Below are 27,994 nucleotides of genomic sequence, written 5' to 3'. Positions count from 1 at the left end.
ACAATATAGAGCGACAAAGTAAATTACCATACAGCTGAAACAGTTGAAGTAAATACTGAACATTTGAACTTTCAATAATGAGGATCTACTCCAGGACTCTTGTAGTAGACAGCTGCAGTTTAAGCGACATGTTGCTATTACTGAGAAGTATGTAAAGACATTTAAATCGAGCGGTGTGATAAATGCAGTAACAGTGCAACAAACTGTTATCTAGTTTTAGTGTTAATTGAGATCATCAGCACTTACTGGGAAAAAAGGCGGCCCAGCACTTGCACAGACTGTGTCTGATTCTTGTCATTCCTCAGGTGCAGTGGAGCTGGAAAACCTTCCCCTGAGAAAAGATGCCCTCCGAGAGTTTGATCTGCCATTTGAAGTCAAAGCTGGTGAGAGACACCGACTGACCTCATTAACATACCACATTAATAAATTACAATACTAAAACCAACCACCAATTCTTTCTTTCTTTTTTTTTTTTTTTGGACAATGCATTTCCATCAGATTTCTTGTGCAGGAGCACAATGGTTGACTCATGGGCATCCCATGAAGGTTATTATTTGAACTAACCTCGGCCCTTTTAACGCCACCGGTGTTGTCTTCACAATACAGTTTGATTCCACCACAGAGTTGTTGAATCGACGCATAGACTGTATTTTACATCTTTACTGAAAGTGTAAATTTAGTGAAAAAAGCATGGTATTGTACGTTGTAAGAGAAGAGTCGTGCATTTGACTAACTGTTTAATCAAATCGACAGAACTTAGTACAAACAGGCAAGGTACTTTTCCACCACAAGCCACGGTTCATCAGATGCTGGAACAAAACACACAAACCAGTCTTTTTGTAGCTGCACTGCCTGCACTGCTTTCAGTTTCACCGTGAATCAGGATTTTCCTGTCTGCCTTCACGTGATCTTATGTAATGGTGGAGCCACGGCATTCTTTGTCTTACATACCGGTACCTGCATTTACTACTGAAAAGAAATGAGGAGAGATGCTTTTGAAGAGAAAGTCAGGGATCTTTTGTATTTTTCCATACATTTTCCACCAATTCTAAAACACAGAGAAATAAGTGATATTTGTATGGCAACACTCAGTGTCATTAATTTCCCTGTTAACAATGTTGTATACCCTATACACATGTATCATTGTGGTTACCTACCAAAACCTTTTAATTGCCTTTAACAAAGTTCAGTTCATGTCATCATGTTTTATCACGTTACATTCATTTCCCACAGAGAGCCATTCCAACATTTAGGAAAAATTGGGTTTGCTTTTACTGACTTTCTTCTTTTGATATCGGTTGAACTACAAAGTGTAATGAAATTCAGGAGCATTAGACCTCTAGTTTCTAAATGTCTCTGTTACAAATGAGATGGAGAAAATATTTTTGGTTCATCATGAAAACTGAGAGGACTTCACTGGAGGACATGACAAGCGTAGGATGTCCTTCAGTGTGGTCAGGACGCATTTGTGTACACATTTCAAAAGCAGTGTGGACACATGTGGCCCAGGCCACCTCTGAATATGGTCTGAAGGATTGGATCTCTAATGCGTACAGAATGTGCTTTGGGCGTCTTCACAGCTGAACTTAGAAGTGACAAGTTTTCATTGAATCACCTGACATGGCTGAAGTCTGAACGGGGTCATTATGATAATAGATCTTTATGTGTAACAGTGATTCAATGCCCCTCAAATGCTTCTTATACACATTTGTTTCCAGCATGACAAGTAATATGATTTCAAATGAAGGCCTTAACACACATGATACGGGGAGATTATCCATGACATCTGTACAAGATTCACAAATCTTCTATCTAGCTTGGATATAACAACGCTGACTTAGATGCTTTAATTATATCTGCATATAATTTCCTCTGTTGTGATTCATGCATCATCTTTCTCCAGGCGTTATTGGAAAGATTACGCTCCAGATCCCTTTCTACCGGCCTCACAGTGACCCATGGGTCATCTCCATGTCCCAGCTGAACCTGATCATTGGCCCCACCCAGCTGCAGGAGTATGATGGCGAGACGGAGAGAGAGGAGGAGCGAGAGCGCAAAAACCGTCTGCTCAAGGCTCTCGAAGACAGATTTAAAGTAGGTGCATCAACATTATAGATACAATTAGATTATCCCTTGTCCTATTAATGGCAAATCTAAAAAAAAAAAAAAAAAAAACCCACCAGGAATCATTTTTTAATCCATTTAGTGGACAACTCACTTTCATATTTAACATTCTTTGTTGTTGTTAAAGGTTTATGCACTTGTTGTCTATGTATGTGTCTGCCTTCTCCAGAGTGAGTGTGAACAGAGAGGAGAGTCTTACTGGTACTCAGTCACTGCCTCAGTAGTCACTAGGATTGTGGAAAACATTGAGGTAAGTTATCCAGAATTAGAGGCTATAGCTGGAACTATATTATGAACAACACATGTATGTCTGTTGAAAACATCCCATTGTACTTTATGTAGTGAGTCAGTAAAGTGTTGTGGTTACAGTTTTTGAAGTCCTTGTTGAAGCAATACTCAGGTGCTAACATGTAATTATGCACAACATAGTCAAGTTACAAATGGTAAAACACTCATAAAAAATGAATGCTTAGTAAGTAAATACCTTCCAAAAGTCAGGACACAGAATACCCATGTTGTTGTCTGGACACTGTGGTCAGCTTTGCTCAGCCTGTCTAAGGACAGCAGGTGGTTGTTATTATCTGACTCTGAGGTACAAATTGAACTTTTTGTCTGTTTCATGTTTAGCTGAATATTCAAGATGTGCATCTTAGATTTGAGGATGACTTCTCCAACCCAGAGAAACCTTTTTCCTTTGGGGTTTGCATCAACAACATTTCTGCCCAGAATCCCTCCAAAGAGACTGTAAGTAGCAATTCAAAGTGATTTCAAAGTAAGAATGTAAAATTATACCTAACTTTTTGTTTCAAAATTTTTAGTGGTACTTAAACATTAGCGTTCATAGCATGACATCTGGTTTGAATATATATCTAGGACTTCTCTATTATGCAAAGCTTGCAGTTAGTGTGCAATAAAGAAGCATGTTACATTCACCAAATAAGTTTTTGTAGCAAGGATGTCCCAGAAACTGATATTTATGAGAATTGTATGTTGTAATTGTGTGTGTGTTTGTATGTTCAGTCAAGTGAAAACAAATATCTATTCTGGGACAAATAAAGTCTGTCTTTATATTGTAACTGGCAAGGTTAACAGGAATTTTCTTTGCGTTTTCAGGTGCAGAAGTCCCTCCGACAAAAGCAGCTGGAGATCGAAGACTTCTGTGTCTACTGGGACACTGAGTGTGAAATGCTTGGAAAGTTGCCTGCAAATCAAATCCAGGTGAGTCTCAACCACTTTCTTGGTCACCGTGGATTAAATCTCATCTCTGAACTGCAATCAGAGTTTTTCATGTCACTTCTTTTAGACAAAGTAGCATTTATACCATACCAAACTGAATTGTACAAATGCCAGAAAAAAGGCATTCCTGCTACTTGAGGCACACAACACACTCTTTACTGTGACATTAGAGGGACAGACCATCACTTATCTGGGGGAATGATGTATTGTCATGATGCAAAACAAATTGGATTTAATAGCACCTTCTCGGGTGTGACACTCTCTAGTTCAAGATATTGAAGTCAATATCATTGGTCTGTTTTGTTTTGTAACTGTATAGGAAGCGATGTCGCGGTGTATGCAGAGCCGTGAGCATCAATACGTCTTTGAACCAGTGTGTGCCTCTGTGCTGCTAAGAAGAAACGCCTCCAAGGAGCCCCTGAGGTCTCGGCACACTCCAAGGATTGAAGGCCAGGTTCAGCTGGAGCCCATGTCGCTACGCTTGTCACAGGTCTCAATACAGTATATGACTATGCAAAAATATTTTCTAGAAATATTTGAAATGTGTGAAGTGTACTGTACGACACTGAACACTAAAGTGCCCCTGATGTAGGGTAAAGTGTTTTGAGTGGTCTATGCTATATAAATACAGTTCCATACATCACACCAACATAACCAAACAAAATCAGAGCAATAGATCAAACATTAATTTGTGTGTGTATGTGTGTTTGTTGTCCCCTTAGGTACAGTACCAGCAGATCATGGCGTTCCTCAAAGAGCTTGACCGCCGGGAGAGAGAGATGCTTTACCGAAAATGGAGACCCAAAGTCCCTATTTGTGGGAAGTAAGTTCACACACTCCACATAGTTTTTATTGTTGGATCAGTGAGTTTGAGTCTCCCAAGTACAGTGAGATCTCAATTATCCAGCAATCGTATTTTTAATATTTACAAAGAACAGAGAAGCCCAGTTTACAACACAGAGGAGGTGTAACTTAATTATCTGCCGAGTATGCTATTACTCTACATTATTAAATAGAAAATAGTTGTTTACTGCTGTGTTATTGTTTAGAATCTCTTATAAACAAGCTGTAACAGAATGCCCTTCTTCATGTTATTACGCATTATTTGTGTAATATAAACATTTGAACGGTGTTTTCCTGCAGCTGTCGGCAGTGGTGGATGTTTGCAATCCAGGCCAATCTGAGTGAGATCAGGGAACAGCGGCGACGAGGCACCTGGGACTTTGCCCTGCAGCGAGCTCGAGATGCACAGACCTACACCAGCCTCTACTTCAGAAAGCTCAAAGGTGTTCCACTGAATCCTCAGGAAGAGGTACATCTATCCATATCTTTAAATCTAATCCTGATATTGAGTCCATACAGCAGCAACTAGCAAGTATGAATGTTGACCAGCGTACTAATAGTGCGTACCAGGCCACCAATACAAAACATGCGGTTTTGAGTAATATAATGCATAACATCTGCAGTACAGGGCTTTTTATGAACTGTGCTCTGTCTTTTGCTGCAGTAACCTTAAACTCACCACAGAGCTTTTTTAAGATGTGATTTTAGTAAGTGTCTAATGATGCTATTTGCGCTGTCAGAGTTTGTTCTCTGCTCTACATCTGCTACTAGGTTTACTGGTATATTTTTAGCACATTACTGTGATAAGACAGCAATTGCAGGAGTTTAAGTTTGAATGCTGCTATGAATGTAACCAAACTGATGCTTGTCTTTGTCACCTAGAGCGAACTGGAGCGAGTGGAGGAGGAACAGACGTTAGAGGAGCTGCAGAGTCTCAGAGAAGTTGTTCATGACTGGTCTCGAAAGCAGGAAGAGATTGCAGAGGTAAAGTTAATGATGACTGGGTGTTAAATAGTGTATAAAATTAAAATTGCATTAGCATTGACACACAGACCCTGCTCTTAGTGACTATGTCGGAGACAGCTAAATGTTTTAAAGCGTGTTGAAGTCTTTATCAGGGTAAAACATGAGTGACGTCTGGAAAAATCCAAAAACAGTCAGGAAGATGTACAGTTCACAACCCACTAGCTTACAGTTTCACCGGTCACTGTTTTATTTTATTTACTAAAGCCAAAAAAGTACCGATATGAGGAATGTGAAGAATCGATAGGTGGTTTTGATAAAAGTAGTTGTACATTAAAATCTTCATCATACCCATCCTGCCCTACCACCCTTTGTCATAGTTTCAGCATAAGTTCTCTGGTCTCTGTCTCCTCTTCCAGATTGTGCGAGAGCCCAGCAGTGAACCCCCGCCCTGTTCACCCACCACATCCATCCCTAAGAGTGGGAGCTCAGGGATGATACAGTACCTGCAGTCTTGGTTCCCGGGCTGGGGAGGTTGGTATGGAGATTCCCAGGATCCAAACGTTCCCGAAGAGCTCTTGCCAAGTCCATCCTCCTGGGATATTCTAGGTAAGGAAACTTCTGTATGATGGCAAAATGTTTTCATGTCTCACATCTGTTGATTACATTCTCTTGGACATGAAAACTCTGCAGAACTTCCTGAAATTTGGTAAGGAAAAAAAAAAAAGTTTAACTGGACTTGAGGACCAACTAAGTAGATTTTGATGGTCAAAGGTCAAGGTCATAATAGCCACAGAAGACATGGTTTTGGTTTTGTGAATGTGACATCAACAAACACTAATCTGGATGTTCATGAAATTGTTAGATTTTGGTTGTCAAAGGTCAAGATTGCAGTAACCTCACTTTTTAGCCCTGACACAGCAATTGTGACAAGCTTTTGCACAGGATGAATATTTTGTATTTCTGGATAAAAAGGGATGTAACCTTAAACTAGAGGAGTGGAAAAGGCAGATGGCTATGAGGAAGTGATTCTAGTTATTAGGCTACTATTGAAATTGGTTGTTTAGTCTAGAGACCTGTAGGATGAATCAGTCTTTTATGTTTTATATTGTATGTATGTTTCTTGTTTATTGCGTTGCTATTTCCGCACTAACCGGTGATTCTCATGATTTGCATCTCCAGCAGAGACAGAGGACTTGTTTGACCCGTTGGAAGACTCTCACACGCTGAACACCTTCACCAGACGTGATCACCTGTTTGCCCGGCTGGAGTTCTTACTGGAGAAGGGGGCAGTCACACTCTTTCACGAGGACAGGAGGGGGGACACACTGCTTGAGAGTGGGGTCATCCAGTTGGAATTCTCAGGTACCAAGAAGAAGTGTTTGGATAGATGGTAACATGTTTCAAGTCATTTAGATAGACCGCCATGACCCGAGGCATTATGTTCTCGGAGGTTCATGGTCGGGCTCGCTGTTACCTCACTTTAATTTTAAATTGCTTATTTCATTTAGAATTTGGTAAAAGGTTAAAGGTCAGTGCGGCCTCATAAAACATGCTGCTGCAAATATTCTCCTTTCCAAAACTGTCTGTGAGCTCCAAGAGTTTCTACATATTCCTTAATACCTACTGTCCATCACTGATTTTGGATTTATGATTTAATTTAATGTGACCACATTTCCGCAGGTGTGCAGGTGACTGTGGAGTCTCTCCCCCGCTCAGAGTCCTCACTGCTCTCTGTTAAACTGGGCTGTTTGTTCCTGAGAGACTTGACAACTCAGGGCACCATCTTCCCAGTCTTGGTGTCTCCCAAAACGGTAAGTTAATGAGCAGAGGTGGGCAGCAGGTTTATAATGTGAAGAAAGGTTTGAGAAAGTGGATTGCAGATCCTGCTTGTTTTCTAATGTGTCACCTAATGGTTTAATATCTGTCCCCTGTAGGACAAAGTTGTTGTTACCTCTAATCAGCCAACTGGCCATTCCAGCTCTACCTTTGGTAAGACTATGCTTTTTTGTTTTTCAGAATTGATTTAACAATATTATTTAAATTTTAAGATATATGTCACACATTCAGTGACCTTTGACCTCAGTTTGCAGTCAGCTTGAGACAAGAAAGGGTTAAAATGCTGTGGTCTCCTGTGTTGCTCTGTGTGAAGTGACACATCAAAATAGACTGATACTTTGACTGAAATGAGGACTGAACTTTTACAACTACAATGCCTACCTCTAGGGACCACTGGTAGGGTTTTTTGCTCTTAGCCTTGTTCACAAAATGCCGGTTCAACATCTCTTTACAAATTGGATGTCGCAAAAATCAGACTGTTGAGGCAGTATGACTAACGGGCACCAGCATGCAAAAACATTTTTGCTTTATTCTTTCTTTATTAGGATGCAGTGCAGAGTACTCATCATCACCAGTGTTTGAGATGATTTATGAGCGTAACCCTCCAAGGTGTAAGTTTGAGAGAAGACTAGAAGTGAGCACTAGTCCACTGAACATCGTCTACAACCCACAAGCAATTAAAAAAGTTGCTGAATTCTTCTATAAAGGAAGAGTTCACACCTCAGGTAAGTGCTGAAATTTGCTTTTATGGTGTACGTAAGCATGCATATAATTGCATACAATAAATTCAAAATTTAAAAAAAAAAGTAAGGGATCAGTGAGTAGCACTGCAGATAATGAAAACTGATCAAGCAAGCTACAAATGATTGTCCTCTAATTTTTTATCATTGTATTTTAAACTTTCATATTTCATCTTTAGGTTTTGGGTATCAGTCAGAGTTGGAGCTGAGAGTGGCAGAAGCTGCCAGGAGGCAGTACAACAAGCTGAAGATGCAGACCAAGGCAGAGATCAGACAAACCATCGATCAGCTACTCGTCGGAGAGTTTATTGTAAGAAAGATTCCCTGGATGGTGCCACGTAATAGTTCTCAGTTTGATTGTCGCCTAATATACTGCTCTTGTGTTTGCTTGATAGGAAAACAGTAAGCGTTGGACAATGAAACTGGACATCTGTGCACCCCAGGTGATTTTTCCTGATGACTTTCAGTCAGGGGATCCGATGTTAGTAGTTGTGGATCTTGGCCGGATTCTCCTCACAAACTCTCAAGGTAAAATACTCATACATTTTAAAAATGTAAGTACAGTTAGTTTACCACATGTGGTTTCTAAATCAACATATTGCTATTCATTTTTTTAAGATGACAGCAAGACCAGCTTAAAAACTGAACAAGCTGAAAAGGAAGACATGAGTGATGATGAGTACCAGACACCCCTTGCCACCCCACCAGAGTCTCCACCACCTGAAATGGACTTAAAAGAACAACCCAAAAGCCCAGAACTTCCCAGCCTCGTATCTCCTGAAATTACACAGGCCTACACCAGAAAGCTTTATGAAAAATACTCTTTGTCCTTTAAGGACCTGCAGATAATGGTCGGTCGATATAAGGACAACTGGAAACATCTTCAAGAGAGTGACGTAGGACCCACTCATGTGGTAGAGAAGTTTAACGTGCTGTTGCAGCTTGAGCAGAGGCTGCGCTATACATCAGACCCCCAGCTCCCTGGGGCTGTGCTGTCTGGAAGTCTACCAGACCTCAAAGTCCACATCAACCTTGAGAAAATGACCGCCCTTAGGAGTTGCCTGGCTAGGCTAACCAGTCCAGCTGTAAGTGAAGGGGACACAAGTCAAGAGAAAGGCTCCAACATACGGTCTCCGGACCCTCTTACCCTTCGTCATGATAAGATCTTTCAGAGAGAGGACAGCTCCTGGAAGCTACAGGGTTCTGCCAAGAACCTGACACAGAGCGTGATGACTTTAGAGCAGCACACACGGGAAGTCCTGGTGGAGTCACGACTACTGTTAGCTGAGTTCAACATTAATTACATGCAGCTTGGTGTAGAGAGCGATGGACGCTACATATCTGTCCTCAAGGTATTTGGCACAAATGCTCATTTTGTCAAGCGGCCTTATGATGCGGAAGTTTCTCTCACCGTCCATGGTCTTCTGCTGGTGGACACATTACAGACGTATGGGTCAGACTTCGACCTCCTTGTGGCTTCTCATAAACATCTCAGTTTTGACATACCCACAGGCAGCCTCAGGGAGAGCCAGCCGTCGTCCCCTGTGTCATCCCCAGATGGCAGGTCTCCCCAGCATCAGGGTCCACATAGTGAATCAACCTCTGATCAGCCTTGGGATAGAATTTCCCCTTTCAGTTCCCTTTTCAAGGACCAGGAGGCACTAATTAAACTTGAGTACCAGTTTGTGAGCTCAGACTGCCCTTCCATGAATCTTGACAGCTCCCTTCAGGTGACAAGCATGCAAGTCAACAATCTGGACATCATTCTCAACCCTGAGACCATGGTGGAGCTCCTAAAGTTCCTTCAGAAGTCTTTCCCCAAAGAGGAAAGCAGTTTGACATCATCGGCACAACAGTGTACAGCACAGCCTTACAGTGAGCAAGAGGAGGGAACGTATCAAGCCACGTATGACCAAAACAAAGAGCTGACTGTAGAGATCCACCGCCTTAACGTGCTACTCCTTCGGACTGTGTCCACTGGCTCTGTCCTGGTTGCTGAAAAGAAAGGTCTGAAGATTGCCACAGCCAGCATCACTGGCACCAAAGTGAACGTGTCTATGGGCAGTCGATTGGACATCACTGGTTCACTTGGGGCCATGCAGTTGGTGGACCTGACCCAGGAAGGAGGCCGAAGCCAGTTCGTGGTCAGCATCGGCAATGTCGAAGACAACTCCTCAACTCTTGCAGGACTACCGTTCCTTCCTGACACAGAAGGTTCCCCCACAGAAGCTTTAAATTTTCGCCTTATGGAGAAAGCCCAAGGTGACTGCTCCTTGCGGCTCGAAATGGCATCTTTGCACTATAATCACTCAGCCAAGTTCTTGAAAGAGCTGAGTCTGTCTGCTAATGAGGTAGAGGACAATTTCCGCTCCATGTTAAAAACTGCTGCTACCAAAGTGTCAACCGTTCTAGCCACCAAGACAGCAGAGTACAGTGGTATGGTGTCGCTCTTCGAGACTCCCTCACGGAGAAGTCGAACTCAGAGTCAGAGCTGGGCTTATCCATTTGAAGATGAGGAGGACGTTCCCACAGAGGAACCTGAACCCTCCTTGGATACATTCTTGGTGAAGCTCACCCTTGATATCAGAATTGAATCACCAGTCGTGTCCATTCCCCGTAAGCCTGGACACCCTGAGCTTTTGGTTGGTCATCTCGGAAGTATAAAAATCCAGAATTTTGTGACTGGACAGGACACTGACAGAGAGATTCTCCAGGTGTTCGTCAAGGATATTCGGCTGTATTCACTCAACATGAGTCATTTGGTTTTGAAGAGGCCAGGCAGAGGGCCTCGTGTTAGCACCACGTCACCATCTCGCAGTGGGAGCGTCAGTCGTGATGAACAACAGTTTACACGTCATGACTTCTTCGAGTATGTCAGCCGGGGGAAAGGTGAGAATTGGTTGCTAATATGTTACAAATGCAAAGGATTGTTTTATTCTGAATGGTACATGGTAATGAAAATAATGAAAACATACCTTTTTCATATGTATTTCTTCACCAGCCTTCCATATATTGAAAGACACCACCATAAAGTTCACCCTGGAGAAAGTTCCCGTTGACGAAGACAATGTTCAGTTTTCCTTCCTCACCACGGAGGAGCCCTGTAGGAGCACAGGGTTACTAAGAATTGAGGGCAAATTTGTCAACCCTGTTCAGGTTTGTACTATGTAAATTCTGTAAATCTATATCTACATCTAATATAAATCCCTATAAGTGTATGTGTTTTGTATAGTAATGGTACTAGTACAATTTTACTGTGGCCAATTTTAGAGACGGATCAGACCCCAAGAAAAGTCTTGTAACTCATATTAAAGGGTGGTTCTCTTTGCCTTACTAAGTAGATTCAGTAAACAAACACAGTGCTCAGTCCATCATCACAGCAGTAATCTCATACTCACCCCTCTGTTGCTCTTGGTTGTTTTCTTTAACCGAAACTGACTATTTAACCAGAATAAGTGAAAAATAAAAATGCATCGGGGTATTCAGGGCCTTTTCATAACTATTTTACAATGTTACTAAGTATTTATTAACGGTGTTAATATGTGACTCTCTGGTGATAGGTGTTCCTGTGCAAGTCTGTTTATGAGCAAGTCCTCCACACACTGGATAATTTGTCCTTCATTGAGGAGCAACGGGTCACACCCAGTCAACCGCCCACACCCCCACCACCAACTCCTTCCTCCACCAGACCTCACCGCTTCCCTGATCCTCAGGGAGGACTGTTCGCAAGGGATCCTCCCCACATCAGCTTCTCCCACTCATCGTTTTCCTCTCCTTTGCCTCTGCAGTCTCACAAGCCTCCTCTTCAATCCCCCACATTCACTCAGCTGAAAATGACCTTACATGTGGCAGAATTGCAGGTCCAGCTTAGTGCTGATCTGACCCAGGGCTCCCAGGGATTAGTCAGTCTGCGCTTCCAAGATCTGGAGGGAGACTTCACCAGAGACCACCCACAGACACTGGCGGTCCAACTGGCACTGCGCTCGCTGCTAATGGAGGACCTCCTGGAGCAGAACCCAGAGTCTAAGTACAAACATTTGATGGTGTCTCGTGGAGCTCCCAAGCCCTCCACCTTCAGTCCAAAGGAATACCTTTCCCAGAGCTGTCCGTCAGCATCTAATGCCCTGTACCCAGACATGCCTCGCTCGCTGCCTGCTCACATGGAAGAGGCCCAGAATGTCTTCCAGCTCTACCAGAGGCATCCCAGCACCCCTTCACCCAGCAGTCGCAAAACCAAGACCGATGCAGAATGTCCCAGCACTCCACCCCCCTCTCCTACCCACCATACACAAACCCATCACTCATCTCCAAACTTTGATGAGTCTTTGGTTCATATTAATGTGCTCCTGGTGGACCAGAGCCACCCAGAGTTCAGGACGCGCTATGGCGGTGTGGGACGAAGTATAGATATTGACTTCAACTGCCTGGACGTTTTGATCACGCTGCAGACGTGGGTGGTCATCCTGGACTTTTTTGGTATCGGCTCCACAGCCAATAATCATGCTGTGAAGGTAGAGTCTGCGTCAGTTCAGTCTGTGCCGGGACACCCCCTGTGTGAACCAGACATCAGTGAGGAGCAAACACCAGAGCCCGTCAACACCAAGGTGGACCTAAAGGTGAGTCAATGCCTGGGTCTAGTTTGTCTGGGCTGTGAAAATACTACGTGCTGTTGGTAGGCTGTAGTTCATGTATGTGTAATGTAGTATTCATGTACATTACATAACCCATATCCAGCATATAGTATATACCATGTAAAAAATGAAATGTTATGTTGCAAGTAATTTAATCTACAAGCTATCGAGCTAGGCTTGTCAACATCTGTATTTGTGTCACTTCACTTGACCACTACATAATAATTGTATCTGTTCCATGGACATTAATTAAATGTTGTTCAGGTGGTTATGGTCCCCAGAGGATGAATGCTACTGATTTTGGTGATGCTGAGATTTTTCCTGACAGTTTTGTTTTAGAGTGAAATATCACAAAACCTTCGAACCAGTTTGTGAAATATATTATATTGTGGATGGAGAATGATATCAAATAGAAAGAATGATCAGTGGGACAGTTGTTAGCCACATCCCACTGAATGACTGTAACTTTCTAAATGAAATATTAAACAATAGCGTTCTGTTACTGGAAATAACTTATATACGCATCAAGTAGCATTTTCAAAATGCATTAAAGTCCTCTCTTGGGATGTTGCTAACATCACCATGGTATAGTGACTAATGAAAATATTGTGATTTTGTATTCTCTCTGCCAGTGTCTAATCTAGGATCAGTTCTGCAGTGGCGGCGCCATGACTAAACTTGTCTATGTTTTCATTTTTAGGTTCATTCTTTATGTCTTATACTGAACAAGAAACTCAATGAGCTTGCCAGAGCTAGTGTGTCCAAATTATCTGCCCATCTTGAAATGTTAGGTATGTATGAAAAAATTCACAAATCATGTTTAGTTAAGGCCTCCACATAACTTACCATTTTTTAGTTTCTTGAGGATAACCTAATCCTCGCAATCACTTCATGTATAATATTTCAGATGGGGACTTGGAATTACAAGGCAGTTTAGGGAGTTTGTCGCTGAGTGACCTGACACCACATGGTGATCTCTACCGGGAGCGTTTCACCACACGAGGAGGGGAGGCCCTTATTTTCAACATCCATAAGTATATATCACAGAAGTTTCATCAGACAATTAGTCCTCACAACACCAAAGAACTCAAAAACATTTTTTTTGCTTACCTGTCTGTTCTGGTTGTTTCAGATACGGCCAACCTGATCCCTACCTGGAGCGGGAATGTGATATCAAGGTGTTCCTGCAAATGGCCTCAGTGCAATATGTCCACACCCAGCGCTTCCAGGCCGAGGTGGTGGCTTTCATTCAGCATTTCACCCAGCTACAGGATGTCCTGGGCAGGCAGAGGGCTGCAATGGAGGGCCAGGCTGTGAGTACTGGCCGTTACTGCTCCTTATCCTTTTTTTAGCATCACTCCAACTTATTTTTTTATTTTTTTATTTATTTGATTAGGACATTTCCTATTAATCAACATGTCAGCCAGAGCATCAATGTAAATATGCCGGAGTTAGCATAATTGCTAATTCACATCCGTTGTCCTAAGGCAAGTCATAACATACAAACAATATACCAGTATACAAATAGATAAAACACAGTTTTACACAAAAAATAGGTCCCAATTCACATTAATACGCATAAGAGTCCATATAGAAAAATAGAAAGACAAAAAGTTACGTATGAGAGCAGGTCTGGCTTGCTACTAACCACTGTTTGAGGGTCTTTTTGAAAGTGGTGTAAGTGGCACAGTCTCTAATGTAAATTGATAATATATTCCAGGACTGTGTTCCTCTGATGGACACCACCATTTGACCAAATTTGGTCTTGCGCCGTTGTATGTCACAGTCACCTCTGTTAGTACTTACAACAGAATCCCTTCTATAGTCCTGAACATGCCAGTGCAGGTCTGCATCAAGCATTCTCAGGATCTCAGCTGATGCCAGCTCAATTTATTGTCGAAGTTAATTGTTTTTACTACTTAGTCCTCTTCACTATCAATTTCACTTTGTTTATCTAACTTTCCTCTCTGGCCTCCTGTCTCCGTATGCAGGTGCGCTATCATCCTCAGCGAGCATCCAGGGTTTTGCTGGATATTGAGGCAGGAGCCCCAGTTATTCTAATCCCAGAGAGCTCACGGTCACCAAGGGTCATTGTGGCCAATCTTGGCCAGTTGAAAGTACAGAACGTCTTCCTACCTGCTGGAGCTCATGGCACCTTTTCCCGAAAAGACAAGGTAGAGAAACTCACCATGGCACATGCGTTTTTCCCTTCTTTGGTGAGTCACACTACCTGTGCATCAACCCATACAGTGCCTGCTGACTTGCTTCTAACATACCAGACTGGGTCTCTGACAGTGGCTCAATAAAAATAGTAGCCTTATCTAAACCCCAGCTGTCCAAGTTTGAATTTGACTTGTGGCCCTTTATTGCATGTCGCCCCCTTCTCTCTATAACCTGATTTCCTGTCTCTCCCATACTGTCCTATAATAATGATGAAGGTACAAAAAGCCCCAAATTTCTTAAAATAATTATCCCATGCATAGTCCAAAGGCAGCTGGCAGTACATATAAATTATTTTTGCCAGTTGATGCATCATTGTAAACTGCAGTTAAATGCAGTTTCAGATTGAAAATGTACTTCAGAACTTTTGATGAACCAGCCCCTGGTCTGCCGTTTGTCTGTTTGCAGCTGGTTCTGTGATGGACTGAGCTTTCTGCTAAAATATCTGTTGCATGGATTGTTTTAAGGAATGCTTGAACAGTGGAAACAGTGCTAAACAGTGACACATCATTTGTGCTTTGGCCCCTTCAAAAGGTTTTTGTGTGTATGTGTCGATCATATTATTAAGTGGACTTGAGGTCTTTTCTCTTTTTTTCTTAAAAAAGGAGCGCGTCCAGAATGCTGCAGGAAGCCATACTGAGCAGGAGAAGACTAAAACCTCCCCCTCCAGCTCCTCTTCCTCGACGGGTTTCACTCTTGATCGGCCCCAGGTGCTCGACATAGGCAGAGAAGAGGATGGCCCTCACAGCTTAGGTGAGTTTCACCTGAAAGGAAGCTGTACATGGTATTTTCAGTACTACTACATGCAGGAGCTAGAGCTGGGTTACCTGAAAAGTGAACCTCAGTCATGATAAGAGGCCAATTATATTGCAGTTAAAGGGTGCTAATGTTTTAGTACGAACCCACAAAGATCACCATGAAAGATTCACTTGATATAACATGCATAACATAAACCCATGACTGTTTTGACTGATATTTTTGGAAGTTTGAGAAAAGCTAAAACTTTGTGGTGGATTGTTGTCCACCTGTCACTTGTACTCTCTTTTTTTCTCTGCACTGTACCCTCCATTAAACCGTATGGTTGTAATCCCTGACATGTGGTGTACTTTTCCTTTCAGAGGACCATGTATGCCTGTTGGACTGCATTGCACTGGACCTACAAGAGATGGATATCTTTGCTGCAGAGCGTCTCCCCTGTCAGCCCTGGGAGAGTGGGGTTAAACCTGCAGAAACATCAGACCTCGTCTTTCCTTCATACACTGTTCGTCGCACTGGAGACAACCTGTTAAAAAACTGCTGCCGCCTCAAGCTCAAAGTGGAACGTAACCTGGACAAGTACGCCTGCTTAAGTTAACTCATTCAGATTTACTGTTATAAACCAGCAAGATGAGTGACATTGTTGTGAGTCTCTCCCTACTAGTGATTAGTCCACAAATGTCCACCATGCCGTAGTATAATTCTCACAGTTTAGGATTGATGAGTAGAAGCACTGGGCACTTTCAGGACACTTTTAACTGCATAAATTCACAAGTCTATAGTCCTAAGGTGTTTTAGGCAAGATGTGGAAGGGATGGGGTAATTTATTTAATTCTTGCATAGAGTAGGTTTTCAACTTGCAATGAATTTGCTCTTAGGCATTTTGGTGCATAGTTATAATAAACACAAGAGTAAATGGAAGCAAACATAAAAAGTACTGAAGCTTAATAGTCCATTTTCATAAAACATGACTAACATTTACCCACATCATATAGCCCTTTCACTTTTTGAGTATTTGTTCTAAAAAAAAAGCTGTAGGTATGGAAGTGCCTGATGTTAACATAGGACCAAATGCTCTACTTCGACTCATGTTTGTGTTCATTGATGTTATCAGGGAGCTGTGCCACGCAGTACCTGACATGTCCATCCATGGCAACCTGTCGTCGGTACACTGCTGTTTGGACCTGGACCACTACCAGCTGATCAGAGGGCTGCTGGAGCACAACCTAGGAGAGCCAGTTGAGGAATTCTTGCGACCTTACAACCTGCAGGATCCCAGCACCTATGTAAGAAAGCATGCAAATGCACATATACTCTGATCAACTCGCTGAATATATTATTGCAGTGGACCTTTTTGTAGCAAATTCTACTTCTCTCATGAAATTCACCTGATTTGCCCATTTTGACCTGCTAAACACATGTAATATCCTGGCTTTGATGTAATTGTTGATTGTTTCTAGTCAAATTTATATTTTAAGATTATTTGCAGGGGAATTAAATGTTCTCAATATTTTTGCAAAATTGTGAGAAAAACACGCATGTTTTTGCTAACATTGTTATAACATAAAGCAACATCAGCTTTTCCTTTCGTTAAATCTATGCTGCAAGAAAGGTTCCAACGTCTAACTTTTAGTTCATGGTGTATTTAGATGAAAGGATGAAATAGAGCTCATAGTTTTTGATAATGATGTTTTATATCCTTCAGACGGTGTTGAGTGGAGATGTCTACACAAACTTGTCATTCCTGGTGGACATGATGGATGTCAGTCTGGAGCTTTTTGACAGGCCTAAACCCACGGACCACAAACGCTCATTAGCAAGGTGAGCCTTCTGTATCTTTAAATGATAATATAAAAACATATAGAATCATATTTTGATTTTCAATACTTAGATGTGACATTTACTCTGACTTTTTAAGGGAATACCAGATGTCAGCATTGTATAATGCTGTATGGATAGACAAGATGATGTTTGAATATTATATTTGTATTTCTCTTGTAAAGGTTTGATTTTATGAGATCCAAGCTCCTCTTTGAAAGTTTCTCCAACGGATCCAAGTCCTTCAACCTGGTGTCTCACTCCATACTGGCATATGACACTCGGTACACTGGGCTGACCAAAAGTATGGGCAGAACTAATGGGGCAAAGCACAACGTCTTTGACTGCATCCTTCAGCCCTCCAAAACAGGCTCGAACCGGGCGTCTCTACAGCTGGAGCTGCATTACAGGTATCAGTGGAGACTTTTCAAGCTGATGAAACATTTCCAAAAATGACTATACATAGATATGTAAGGTGATTTTAGCCAGTAAAGAGTTAGTAACATAAGCTGCGGGCCATGTTCTTTGCAGGTCTACACGTGACTCCTCCTGCTTCACGGTGGTCCTCAACAACCTGCGGGTCTTTCTCATCTTCGACTGGCTCCAGCTGGTACGAGACTTCCTGCAGACACAGGAGGAGAAGGTGACGAGCAGCAGTGATGGTCGTCAGCAAGGGCCCAGCAGTAACAGTACTGACTCAGGCACGGTCAGCGCCACCACCACTGGAGCCGTCATGCCAAAGACAGTCAAGAGTGGTGTGATCACAAAGAGGTCCACAGTACCTGTTACTCAGGACCGCTATCTGGAGGTCAAGATCAATGTCACAGGTCAGCATGATTGGACCCATTTCTGCAATAAAATGCTTCAAAACTGTGTCAACTAGGAAATATAGATGACTGGCCAATTACTGTAAAGGGGATTGAGAGGTATGGATGACATTTCCTAGAGCCAAAGGCAGATGACCACAATCAATATGAAATGCTAAATGACGTGTCCCCACATTTGTCCCCAGGCACAGAGTTTGTGGTTGTGGAGGACTCATCCTGTCTGGATACCAATGCCATCATTCTGAAAGGGACCACTGTCCTCACCTACAAACCCCGTCTGCTGGATAGACCCTTCTCTGGCAGCCTTGCAGGAATAGAGGTGAGCACTGTTGTAGCACTAGTTTGTGGCAATATATTACTAATGAGGACACTATACTTCTACCAGTGCAACCATTCATTAGGATTCTTTTATTTAAAGATTTACAGTCTCAGTTGCTACAACTTGCACCTCCACTTTACCCACCTCACCTCATCTTTAGTTTAGTACCCAGTGAGGCTCAGAGAGGAGGAAAAGTACACATTGGTACTTGTAGTTTTTTATGTTCACCAGTTTTGATTCTTAGCATCTTGTCAACCCCAGGTGTTCTCGTGTCGGCTTGGGAGTGAGCAGGAGACGGCGCTGTCCATTATAGACCCTGTCAATGTTCAAGTAGAGCTTTGTGGGAGTCCCACATATCAAAGCAGCTCAGGCCTACTGGATGCCTTTAATGTGGAGGACATCCCACCACTTCTGGAGGTAAGAAGTTAGCAATCAACCAAAGAGAGATATGCATGTCATATTTTACACAGAGGCACAGAGTTTAACACTTCACAGCATGGGGTATAGCTAACTGAATGTAATGTAAATGTAGCTAAAGGGGGTGTTATCACAACAAACAATGGAATAAAAACCAAAGAATAGCAACAAATGATAATAACAAATGAGCATTATTGGACAAACTGATTAATCCAGGTGTGTCTGACTCTGACCAATCGAACGCAGCATAAGTTCAGGAAGTAGTGAAGCTGTGCATAAATCCTATTCTTCATTAAAACAAGTACTGCGGTTGGTTTTGTTTCTATGACAACAGCATCTTAACAACACATCATCACACCAACAACCAGAAGATGCTTATCTTCATACCATGGATGGGCCTGTCGCCAATCAGTCTCACAGTCATAGAGCAAAGAGTGCATGACACAATCTGTGGACAGCAGCAGTCAGTGTCTGGCTGATCTGCTCCGATAAATATAAAGACACAAGCAGCTTTTCTGTCTTGTGAGTTTCTGCAGACATATTAGTCAAATCAATAGTCTGTCCACTGATCATGGTTGGAGAGATTGGAGAGCTATTGAGTTGAGAAGTTGTGGGTGCTGACATTAGACAGATGGAGTTCATTGTATTAATCAATGTATTCAGTTATATTATAATGACTTAAACATCTTCCTTTTCTTTCATTTCTAATGTGTGACTTTTGGTACACTGTGCAGCCTGAGCTTTTTAAGTTTTTAAGTTTTTCGAGCAGCAACACAAAAAGACAAGAAATAGTGGGTCTCATTTTTAAAACTGTGCGTGGGATAGTTACTAAAAGGGCACGTACGCCCAAAAGCCAAGTTTTGCGTGCGCCAAAAAATATTCAGACTTATAAAATCCTGCGTACGCACACTTCTAAGCAAACTTCCCTTTATAAATCACATAGTTCTTACAAGTGTGCGCAGCTGAATCAGCTTCACGTTCCGCCCTGTACACGCCCCATTTTAACCATAGATGGTCAATGCAAACCACCACATGAATGCGATCTGCATGTCAATGAGCCTGACGTGCTCTTGTTCTGTCGGTGTTGTGAATTGGCTGCAGGTGTGAAAGTGATAACGTGACATGTTGCTGCAGCTGTTAACGGCGTCAGCGGCACGGAGCGCACGCAGTGTTGTTTTGGTGCGCTGCCCTCTCACATGCTGGACCCGGTTCGGCACATTTACAACAATGACAACAGTTCTAATCTGAAATTAGTTATTAACCATTCATCATGGTCTCACTCTCCCTCCTTTCTCCTCCAGCGGTGCTGTGGTGCAGAATTACGCATGGGGCTCACTGTATTATTTACAGTAATTAGACTGATCGATAAAACTTTGAATAATTAGCAGAATCAATTAAATTCATTTAATTCAATTCAATTCATTTATTAAGGACTGCACAACAAGTCGACAGAATTTGCTTTCGGCACAGCATAGTAGCAGCACATAGTACTGTGTAGCAACAAACATCAGTTATACATTTAACATACATGAGCAGACATTTACATACAGACTATACATTTAACACAGACGGAGTTTGGAGATGAGTGGAGTTCAGTAGCCTGATGGCAGTGGGAAAAAAAGCTGTTTTTGAACCGGGTTGTTTTTGTTGAAATGGACCTAGAGCGTCTGCCAGAGGGCAATAGTTGAAACAGGTGGTTGGTTGGGTGTATTGAATCAGAGATTATTTTATGTGCTCTTGTTATTGTGCGTTTATGGTAAAGTGAATCAAGTGATGGGAGGGGAGCGTTTGTGATGAAGGATGCTTTTTTAATGATACGTTGGAGTTTGCTGCGTGAGTGAGTGTTCAGACTGCCGTACCAAACTGAGATGGATGCTGTGAGGATGCTTTCTAGGATGGCTGTGTAGAACTGGAGGAGGAGATTGCGTTTGACTTTGAATTTCTTGAGCTGCCTGAGGTGGAATAGTCTTTGGTTGGCCTTTTTTTATTATATGGCTTGTGTTATAGTCCCATTTGAGTGTGTTGCTGATATGAGTGGCAGGAACTTGTAGGAGTCTGTGATTGTGATGGGTTGTCCAGAGATGAGGAGGGGTGTTTTGAGGGGTAGTTTTGGAAGTGTTGAGTTGGAGGTTATTGTCCTGGCACCAAGTTACAGCTTGGGCCACCTGCTCTCTGTAATGAGTTTCGTTGTTGTTGGTCATCATGAGTCCAGTTATGGTTGTGTAATCGGCATATCGGCAATCAGTTACATTCTGAGGAATGATCAAACATGACACTTCTCTTGATAACAAGAAAACAGAATGTAATGTGAACGATTACTGGATTTTTATTTTCCAGGCTTTGAGATTTAATTGACTCTCGATCATACGTTCACAGTATCATAGGAACATATAGTTATTTACACCATGTATTTATCCCATGCAGCCGAGCCGTCCTCTCCTCCTCCTGCGCTCTGAGAGTGGACAATATGATTGAGAGATGGTGGTGATTAAATATAGAGAAGGAATTTTGATTTTGAATTTTCAGTTAAATTCTAAGAAGATGTTTCTGAAACACCAGTGCAAAATAACACAGTTTAATTAAATCACCGTGGCAATAAAATAATAAAAACATAATCGTTCTTCTCACTCTACATTTCCTGAGTCTGACTTCAGTTCACCACCACACCGTCTGTGTCGCCAATTCCCCTTTTCCTCCAAACCATGCGTACGCACGGGTCAGAGTTTGCTTAGAGCTGTGCACATTCTCCTGTCAAGTTTGTTTTTTATAGATCACAACCTTGGCGTGGAAAGTCACGTACGCCACTTTCAGGCCCCGTTTTATGTGTACGCAACGGTTATAAATGAGACCCCAGCACTTTTCCTCTGGGTGCTCCAATTGTGAACAATTGAACAACACAGGCTACTGTAGATGTGCACAGTGTTCCTTCTTGTAATCCTGTTGGGTTCTTATTAGCAAAGCAGATACACAGAAACTATTCCTATTGTGCTGTCTCTGATGTTACGTGTTAATTGTCCGTGTGTTTCTCTGAAAGGTCCAGTTTCCTGCTCTGGACATTCGTCTGTCGTACAACGACATCCAGCTCTTTTTGGCCATTGCCAGATCCATCCCAACTTCTAGCGCTCCACTGCCTTCTGACTCTGACACCTCCACTGCACTCAGCACCGAGCCTCCTGCTACGCCCAAAGACAGCTTCAGGCAAAAGACTGAGGCCCTCATAGGTATGTAAAGCACTCATTTGAATTTTAGTCTTTTTTTATTTAATATTTCATTAGTCAACAAAGACTAAACTTGGTCCCTTTTTTTACACATGTGTTTGGTTGTTGTTTTTTTCCACAGAGGGCCAGCTGACCCGTTTACAAGACCTTGGCTTCAGGAAAGAAGACTGCAAAAGAGCCCTGATCCACTGTAAAGGTAAGTGAGACCTTCAGACATGTTCTCTACATGACTGTAGACTGTGGAGCTCACAAAGTGTCGATTACTATTTACTGATAATCTACACAGACAGGATAAAGACAGAATAATGTGCCCCTCAGGTCAGCTGGACCAGGCAGCCACATGGCTGCTGGAGAACGCTGAGAACATTGCAGGTCATTCCCGAGCCAGAGCTGACTCCGGCTCAAACAGCCACTCAACTGCTCTGTCTGGGGTGGAGGTGAGGGCTGAAAGTGTTTGCATCTGTTTCATCGATGACTGTCTGGATTGTGACATACCATTGGCTGAGTTGACCTTCTCTAGTAAGTCTCTTTTCTCTAAGGTATACCACAGCATCAAACATGAACATTGGGAAATGTGTTTTCTTATTATGAGAGATTTAACAGCTCAAGTATGGCACATACACACATCGATGCACATATTTGAAATTTTTCAGTTCCAACAGCGTTGCTCACTGTTATTGTTGCCCTCTCCCCCTGTTGTGGACAATTTAACTTAAGAGGCAGCCTACAAGCCACAGCCTGTTGTGCCCATCGATGGCATCGATCACAGAACACCTGTGACAATGAAGCTGCTTTATTTCTATGTAGCAATGATCGTGAGGAATGCAATAACATCACCCACCCACCGAAATAACACAAACTCCACAGTGATCTTTGTTCTCTCACTATTGAGTTATATCTTTCAAGTAAATCAGCATCAGTTGAGGTGTCTGCGACAAAATGCTGTGACATTGAATGAAAGCAGACTTTGTGATTTGGTCTTCTTCTGAATCGGTAAGTTAGGACTTACTTTTAGCCTTGACACACTTTGTGAATACAGGGCCAGATCTTCTAGTTTCTTACCGTTTCTTCTTACAGTTATCAATGACCGATTAATTGAATGTTTGCATCCACACACTCTAGTCATCTATTAGGTTTGAAAAAAAGTCTCTAGAAACAACGCTGAGTTGTCAAATCTGCAGCCGTAAACATCTCCCTAACAGAACCTGTTTGAACCAGATACTCAAACTCGGTGACAAAGCACTTTTTGTTGACCACTGGTGGAAACTTGGTCAGTTAGTTATTAAGTTTATGATATTTGAAATCATATGGCTGGCCTCATTGTTGTGGTCCAGTGAAAAAAACTACAAAAACAGAACTGCGATCACTTTTTTTCCGTCAGTAGAATAAATCCAAAAACAGCCGTAGAGAACTGTAGCTATATATAGTACAATAAATAAATAGTTGCAAATCGGTGAATTTAAAGATGAAAGTTATGATTGTAATCCACACTATGTTTGTGATTGCAGGGCTGTATGTGCTACAGCGCATTGGTTCCACTCAGGAAGGCAATGCCAGTTTCACCTTGTCTGGAGACTACTACAACAGAGAACTGTCAGGTAAAAAAAATGTACTTACAGCACTTTAACATGTATTTAATGGTTTGATGATAATGAAAAGTGAGTTTAGATATTAGTTCATTTGTTGAATTAGAATTCAAAGAATTAGAAAAGATGATGGATAAACTTTTGAGGATAAGTGCTGTAAAACTGTAAAAACATCATAACATGGACGTGAAAATGAAAGATGTGTCCATCTGTCCGAGTGTCCAAAATAAGTGGTTTCAAGAAAAAGCATAGCATTATTTTTCTTTTTTCTTTTTTTCTGTTAAAGCAGAAGTGAGTGGTCCGGTCGTTTTCGCTAATGCTGCGTTCCAGGCAGGCTTTTGAAATCGTAAATTACAGCTTCAAGTCACAACTTACGACTTTGTAGCGTTTCAGGCAACCCACTCGTGTTTTTCCGACCTGTTTTACCGGTGAAAGTCACTATAACGGCCACTCGTAACTTCCGACCGGTGAACTCGTACCAGATCGAACTGGTACAACTTCACAGGTCGGAAAAATACGAGTTTCCTTGAACGCACCATAACAGTCCTCGTCGCTACGTCACCACATTCACGGCGTTCCTTGGCTGCACACACAGCCCTGCATGCCGTTCTCTCACCTCATTGGATAAAAACTGTAGGATACGATAAATGTTTTCTCTTCGGCTCAGAGCAGAGCAGAGGGACTGAGAGACCCGTGTTTCAGACCAAACACTCTATGTAAGTGATTGCTGTCGGAAGATATAACTATTTAAGACTTATATTAACACAAATATATCACTTACTTCTGCTTTAACTCAACCAGTTTCAACTGGTTTTGTTAAACAATGTCAACACATCTTAACTAACAGCTTTAATGTTTCATTTTATCTTTCTTTCCTTGAGTGAGGACATTATTATTATTATTATGTATAATAATAATAATAAATTAAGCCAGCTTCTACAGATAGTATCCAGCAAAACACACTCAATCAATGCTGTAGGGTGGTAATAAACAGGAATTGCAATTGCTAATCTTTTGGGGTATATTCTGATACGGATTAGAATAAAAAACACTCCCAGACTTCAGTGTAAGTCAGTGCAGTTTCCTCTAAAGCTGTCATAACTTACTGCATCTGTGTGTGGCTGCACCAGGCTGGGAGCCCTTCATTGAGCCGTGGCCCTGCTTCCTGTCGTGGCAACAGCAGGCCGCTGGCCGACTCCATCCTCCCCGCCTCAAGATGGGGATTCGATCCAAGCAGAGACTGGATGTCAACATCACCTCTGTCCTGTTGGGTGAGTGAAAACTGGAGCATGCTTCTTTGCTTATCAACAAACTTGAATGGGTGTGACACGAAGAGTGTTTTGGAGTGTAACAGTGCTCAGTCAAAAATCTCTGGATTGTCAACTGAATCGCCACCATCAAATCTAAAATGTTTTTATTTGGTCCTTCCAGAACAATACAACACCACCAAGAGCTCCTGGATAGCTGACTACTGTAATAAGGAGGAACCAAGCCCCATTCCTTCACCTCCCCTACCCTGGATGGGCTCATCAGTCGACCCACCAAACTTAGGACAGAGTGAGTGTCAGTCACAAACAGTACCACAACTGTATCACAGGGTTTTGAAGTTTTTTTACTCACATACACACATACATAAATTGTCTTTAGATGTGATAACAGCTTAATCTAAGGTAAAATTCTGAATTCTGAACACCATACGTTTTAAAGTTATTGTTTTGCCTTTATTGGGATTACAGTACTACAGTGAGAGAGAGAGACAGGTACAGTCGGGTACAGTGTGGGTATTGCAGCAAAGGGCCATGGGACAAACCGGAACCAGGGGTGGGCAGTCAATTCAGAATTGCCAAACACAGGGTAGGGGGGGTAGAGAGGACATACTGTTGGTTTTTGTTCTTTATGCTTTCATGGAATTGGCTGATAACAAGAAAAACAGAGAATAGCACCAGTTATTCCTTAAGAGGCTGGTTTAAGATTTGGGGGGCTTTAGTTGGATACTTGGTCACATGCATTTATCCTTTGAGAAACTTGGTTCATGGGTTACTTAGGTATGAAGAGTTGTTGGTATAAAAGCAGATTTGAGCTGATTTTCTGCAAGCCTTCATAGTGTTATTTTTGAATGAGATGCAGTGATTAACTGCTACCCTGTCATTATCGGGCAATTTCATAAAAAATGTGTGATTGAAAGATGGGAATTAATACTTCTAGTCACTGATCACCTGTGGTTTACACTCTAGTATCTGCAGCTGAGAGAAGCACTGTGTGCTGTGAAGTGTAGCCCGTGTTCACTGAAACAAATCAACCAAAACAAAAACATGTTGGCAATGTGGAACTTGGTATTGATATAACATACACTCACTTATAGATGATTGGTACTGGTGGCTCTTTTTGTTTATTGACCAAGGGGTGCTAACAATATAAACAGTATCAATCAAATAGATTTACCACAGAACCTGCAACTCATTAACCAAGTTCTTGTAGTCCTCTAGTAGAGAAATGTATTTAATGGACATGCGATATGTTGATTACAATTCTGAAAACAAGCAAATAGAAGGGAGATGATGTGAAGTGAAGCCTATTGTGTGTTTCCTCTGCATGTGTCTCTGTGTGTTGTAACTGTCTCTTTCCGCTGTCAGGTGCTCCTCTTGCTCATCTTAGAACTAGGAGCACAGCCAGCTTGACCTGCCTCGAGCAGCAGATTCACTCCAGAGGTACCGTTCAGAGCTTAGTCGTCTAGTCAGCCACTTCGCCAGCACACTGAGTATCAAAGGTCTCATTCAGTCAGAGTAAGGTCCATCAAAATAAGATCATCTGTTTGCTACCAACAAATCAATTGTATATTACAACTAATATTAGTATCAGGACCATTGTGCAGTGCAGCTATGTGGTTCAGAAGTCAAGACTGACCAGAAATGACAGTGTCCCAGGGTGGAGTCTGACTGGGACTTTGTTGCTTGTCATTTCCCCTTGTCTTTACTGTGTATATATCAAAAATATTATTGTGCACGACTGTGCAAACATATAATGCACTTTAGATGTTTATCACACAATCCCAACAGGGAAGTATGACTAATCCCAGATCAGTTCTTGGTCCAAAACATATATATCTGCAACAGGTGGTCTGACCCACACAGAGCCATGATCCCTCATTAATAAGACAGTCTGGTATAACATGAAAAGACAGCCCAAAAAATAATTTAGACCATATATGTTTATTGTCCGTACACTTCCTACCCAGTACTTGCATATATCACTTGGAGGACTTCTTATTCAAATAATTCAGGCTCATTTGTCTTGCAGATGGTTTTGTTAATCTGCCTGTAATGCCTGACACAGCTGAATGGACCCTGCCTTATATTCAGAGGTGTTGTGGGATTGAGTGGTGACTACTAGAGTTAAAAATCAGCTTCTCTCAGTCTAGTCTAGATTTAACTATAATTATATACAGTATGTCTTGTCTTTCCTCCCCTAAGTTTCCGTCTGCTGTGTGTTTCCCTGAGCAGCATGAATGTTCATCATTTGTTTTCCAACTGCATCATTGTCAGTTGTGGATCCTCCCGACATTATTGCACAATAGTTTAGTCTATGATTTGTTTTTAGAGATTATGTGTGATTATTCATCATGTGATTGCTGGTTTTGTTTTTTACATTACTTTGAGCATAAAAATACTATATATACTTGTAAATATGTATATATAGGGTGTCATAGTGTAATAACCAATTATCCTTCTCTGACCATTTTGCATCCATCTCTCAGTGGCACTTTGCTCTATACAACATCAGAAAATCAGGCCTTTCTTGACCCAGTACACCACCCAGCTCTTGGTCCAGGCCATGGTGATATCACACCTTGGTTATTGCAATACTCTTCTGGCAGTTCGTCCTTTGTGTGCAGTGAAAGCTGAGCAGTAGGTCCAGAATACATCAGCCCAAATGGTCAATTATTACCCTGGTTCTCAGTGGATCAAATTCAGTCACTAATGCTGCTCTCAGAGAGACGTCTGGGTCTGCACCCACTACTTGTACTCAAGCAATCATCCTTATGCTCCTTCTCAGCCACTGTGTTCCTCCAAGCAATGTTGCATTCCCGCCCCTGCACACAAGACAATCTCAGACCAGACCAACTGTCTGTGGTTCCCTGATGATGGACCAAGGCACCAAAGTCATGGACGTCCTGCTCTATCTTCAGAGAGCATTCCCTCTTCTAACACCAACTAACCGTGCTGAGCAGAGAAGCTTTAAAGTGAGCAACACATTCAACATTGAGATGGACGAACTACAGCTGCAGGCCATATCAAGTTCCGATTCCTGTCACCAAGAAAACCACCAGAAACTCAAAGCTTCAGTAGGCACAGATTCACCAACACTGGACAGTTGAAGACCGATTCTGATGGATCTGGGTTTGTGCTGATTGAGCAGATGGTCAACAGAGTCAGAATCTGAATCCATGGAGCCAATCT

At 42.1% G+C, this 27,994-nt stretch overlaps 1 protein-coding gene across 3 annotated transcripts in view; it reads left to right on the top strand.

Moving 5' to 3' along the window:
* The window catches only part of vps13d (vacuolar protein sorting 13 homolog D), a 48,510-nt gene that overhangs the window by 1,712 nt on the left and 18,804 nt on the right, over window positions 1-27,994 (top strand). For 2 of the 3 annotated variants that reach the window (XM_083976153.1, XM_083976154.1), the window contains exons 3-39: window positions 306-383; window positions 1,904-2,094; window positions 2,294-2,374; window positions 2,752-2,868; window positions 3,238-3,342; window positions 3,680-3,850; window positions 4,083-4,183; window positions 4,504-4,672; window positions 5,086-5,187; window positions 5,586-5,775; window positions 6,349-6,531; window positions 6,850-6,980; window positions 7,104-7,158; window positions 7,551-7,730; window positions 7,925-8,055; window positions 8,141-8,273; window positions 8,364-10,634; window positions 10,747-10,901; window positions 11,306-12,361; window positions 13,077-13,167; window positions 13,284-13,410; window positions 13,509-13,689; window positions 14,368-14,592; window positions 15,202-15,349; window positions 15,715-15,931; window positions 16,467-16,638; window positions 17,058-17,173; window positions 17,356-17,580; window positions 17,702-17,997; window positions 18,183-18,316; window positions 18,578-18,733; window positions 21,768-21,954; window positions 22,073-22,147; window positions 22,270-22,470; window positions 23,460-23,549; window positions 24,668-24,808; window positions 24,969-25,094. In XM_083976153.1, coding sequence (XP_083832279.1) covers window positions 306-383; window positions 1,904-2,094; window positions 2,294-2,374; window positions 2,752-2,868; window positions 3,238-3,342; window positions 3,680-3,850; window positions 4,083-4,183; window positions 4,504-4,672; window positions 5,086-5,187; window positions 5,586-5,775; window positions 6,349-6,531; window positions 6,850-6,980; window positions 7,104-7,158; window positions 7,551-7,730; window positions 7,925-8,055; window positions 8,141-8,273; window positions 8,364-10,634; window positions 10,747-10,901; window positions 11,306-12,361; window positions 13,077-13,167; window positions 13,284-13,410; window positions 13,509-13,689; window positions 14,368-14,592; window positions 15,202-15,349; window positions 15,715-15,931; window positions 16,467-16,638; window positions 17,058-17,173; window positions 17,356-17,580; window positions 17,702-17,997; window positions 18,183-18,316; window positions 18,578-18,733; window positions 21,768-21,954; window positions 22,073-22,147; window positions 22,270-22,470; window positions 23,460-23,549; window positions 24,668-24,808; window positions 24,969-25,094 — 8,508 coding nt within the window. The remainder of the gene's footprint in view (window positions 1-305; window positions 384-1,903; window positions 2,095-2,293; window positions 2,375-2,751; window positions 2,869-3,237; window positions 3,343-3,679; window positions 3,851-4,082; window positions 4,184-4,503; window positions 4,673-5,085; window positions 5,188-5,585; window positions 5,776-6,348; window positions 6,532-6,849; window positions 6,981-7,103; window positions 7,159-7,550; window positions 7,731-7,924; window positions 8,056-8,140; window positions 8,274-8,363; window positions 10,635-10,746; window positions 10,902-11,305; window positions 12,362-13,076; window positions 13,168-13,283; window positions 13,411-13,508; window positions 13,690-14,367; window positions 14,593-15,201; window positions 15,350-15,714; window positions 15,932-16,466; window positions 16,639-17,057; window positions 17,174-17,355; window positions 17,581-17,701; window positions 17,998-18,182; window positions 18,317-18,577; window positions 18,734-21,767; window positions 21,955-22,072; window positions 22,148-22,269; window positions 22,471-23,459; window positions 23,550-24,667; window positions 24,809-24,968; window positions 25,095-27,994) is intronic. The other variant, XM_083976155.1, reaches the window with a different exon arrangement.

This window comes from Trachurus trachurus, assembly GCF_905171665.1.
Source record: "Trachurus trachurus genome assembly, chromosome: 7".
Lineage (NCBI taxonomy): Eukaryota > Metazoa > Chordata > Actinopteri > Carangiformes > Carangidae > Trachurus > Trachurus trachurus.
The sequence above is the reverse complement of the archived record's forward strand: the minus strand, read 5'-3'. Positions and strand labels throughout refer to the sequence as shown.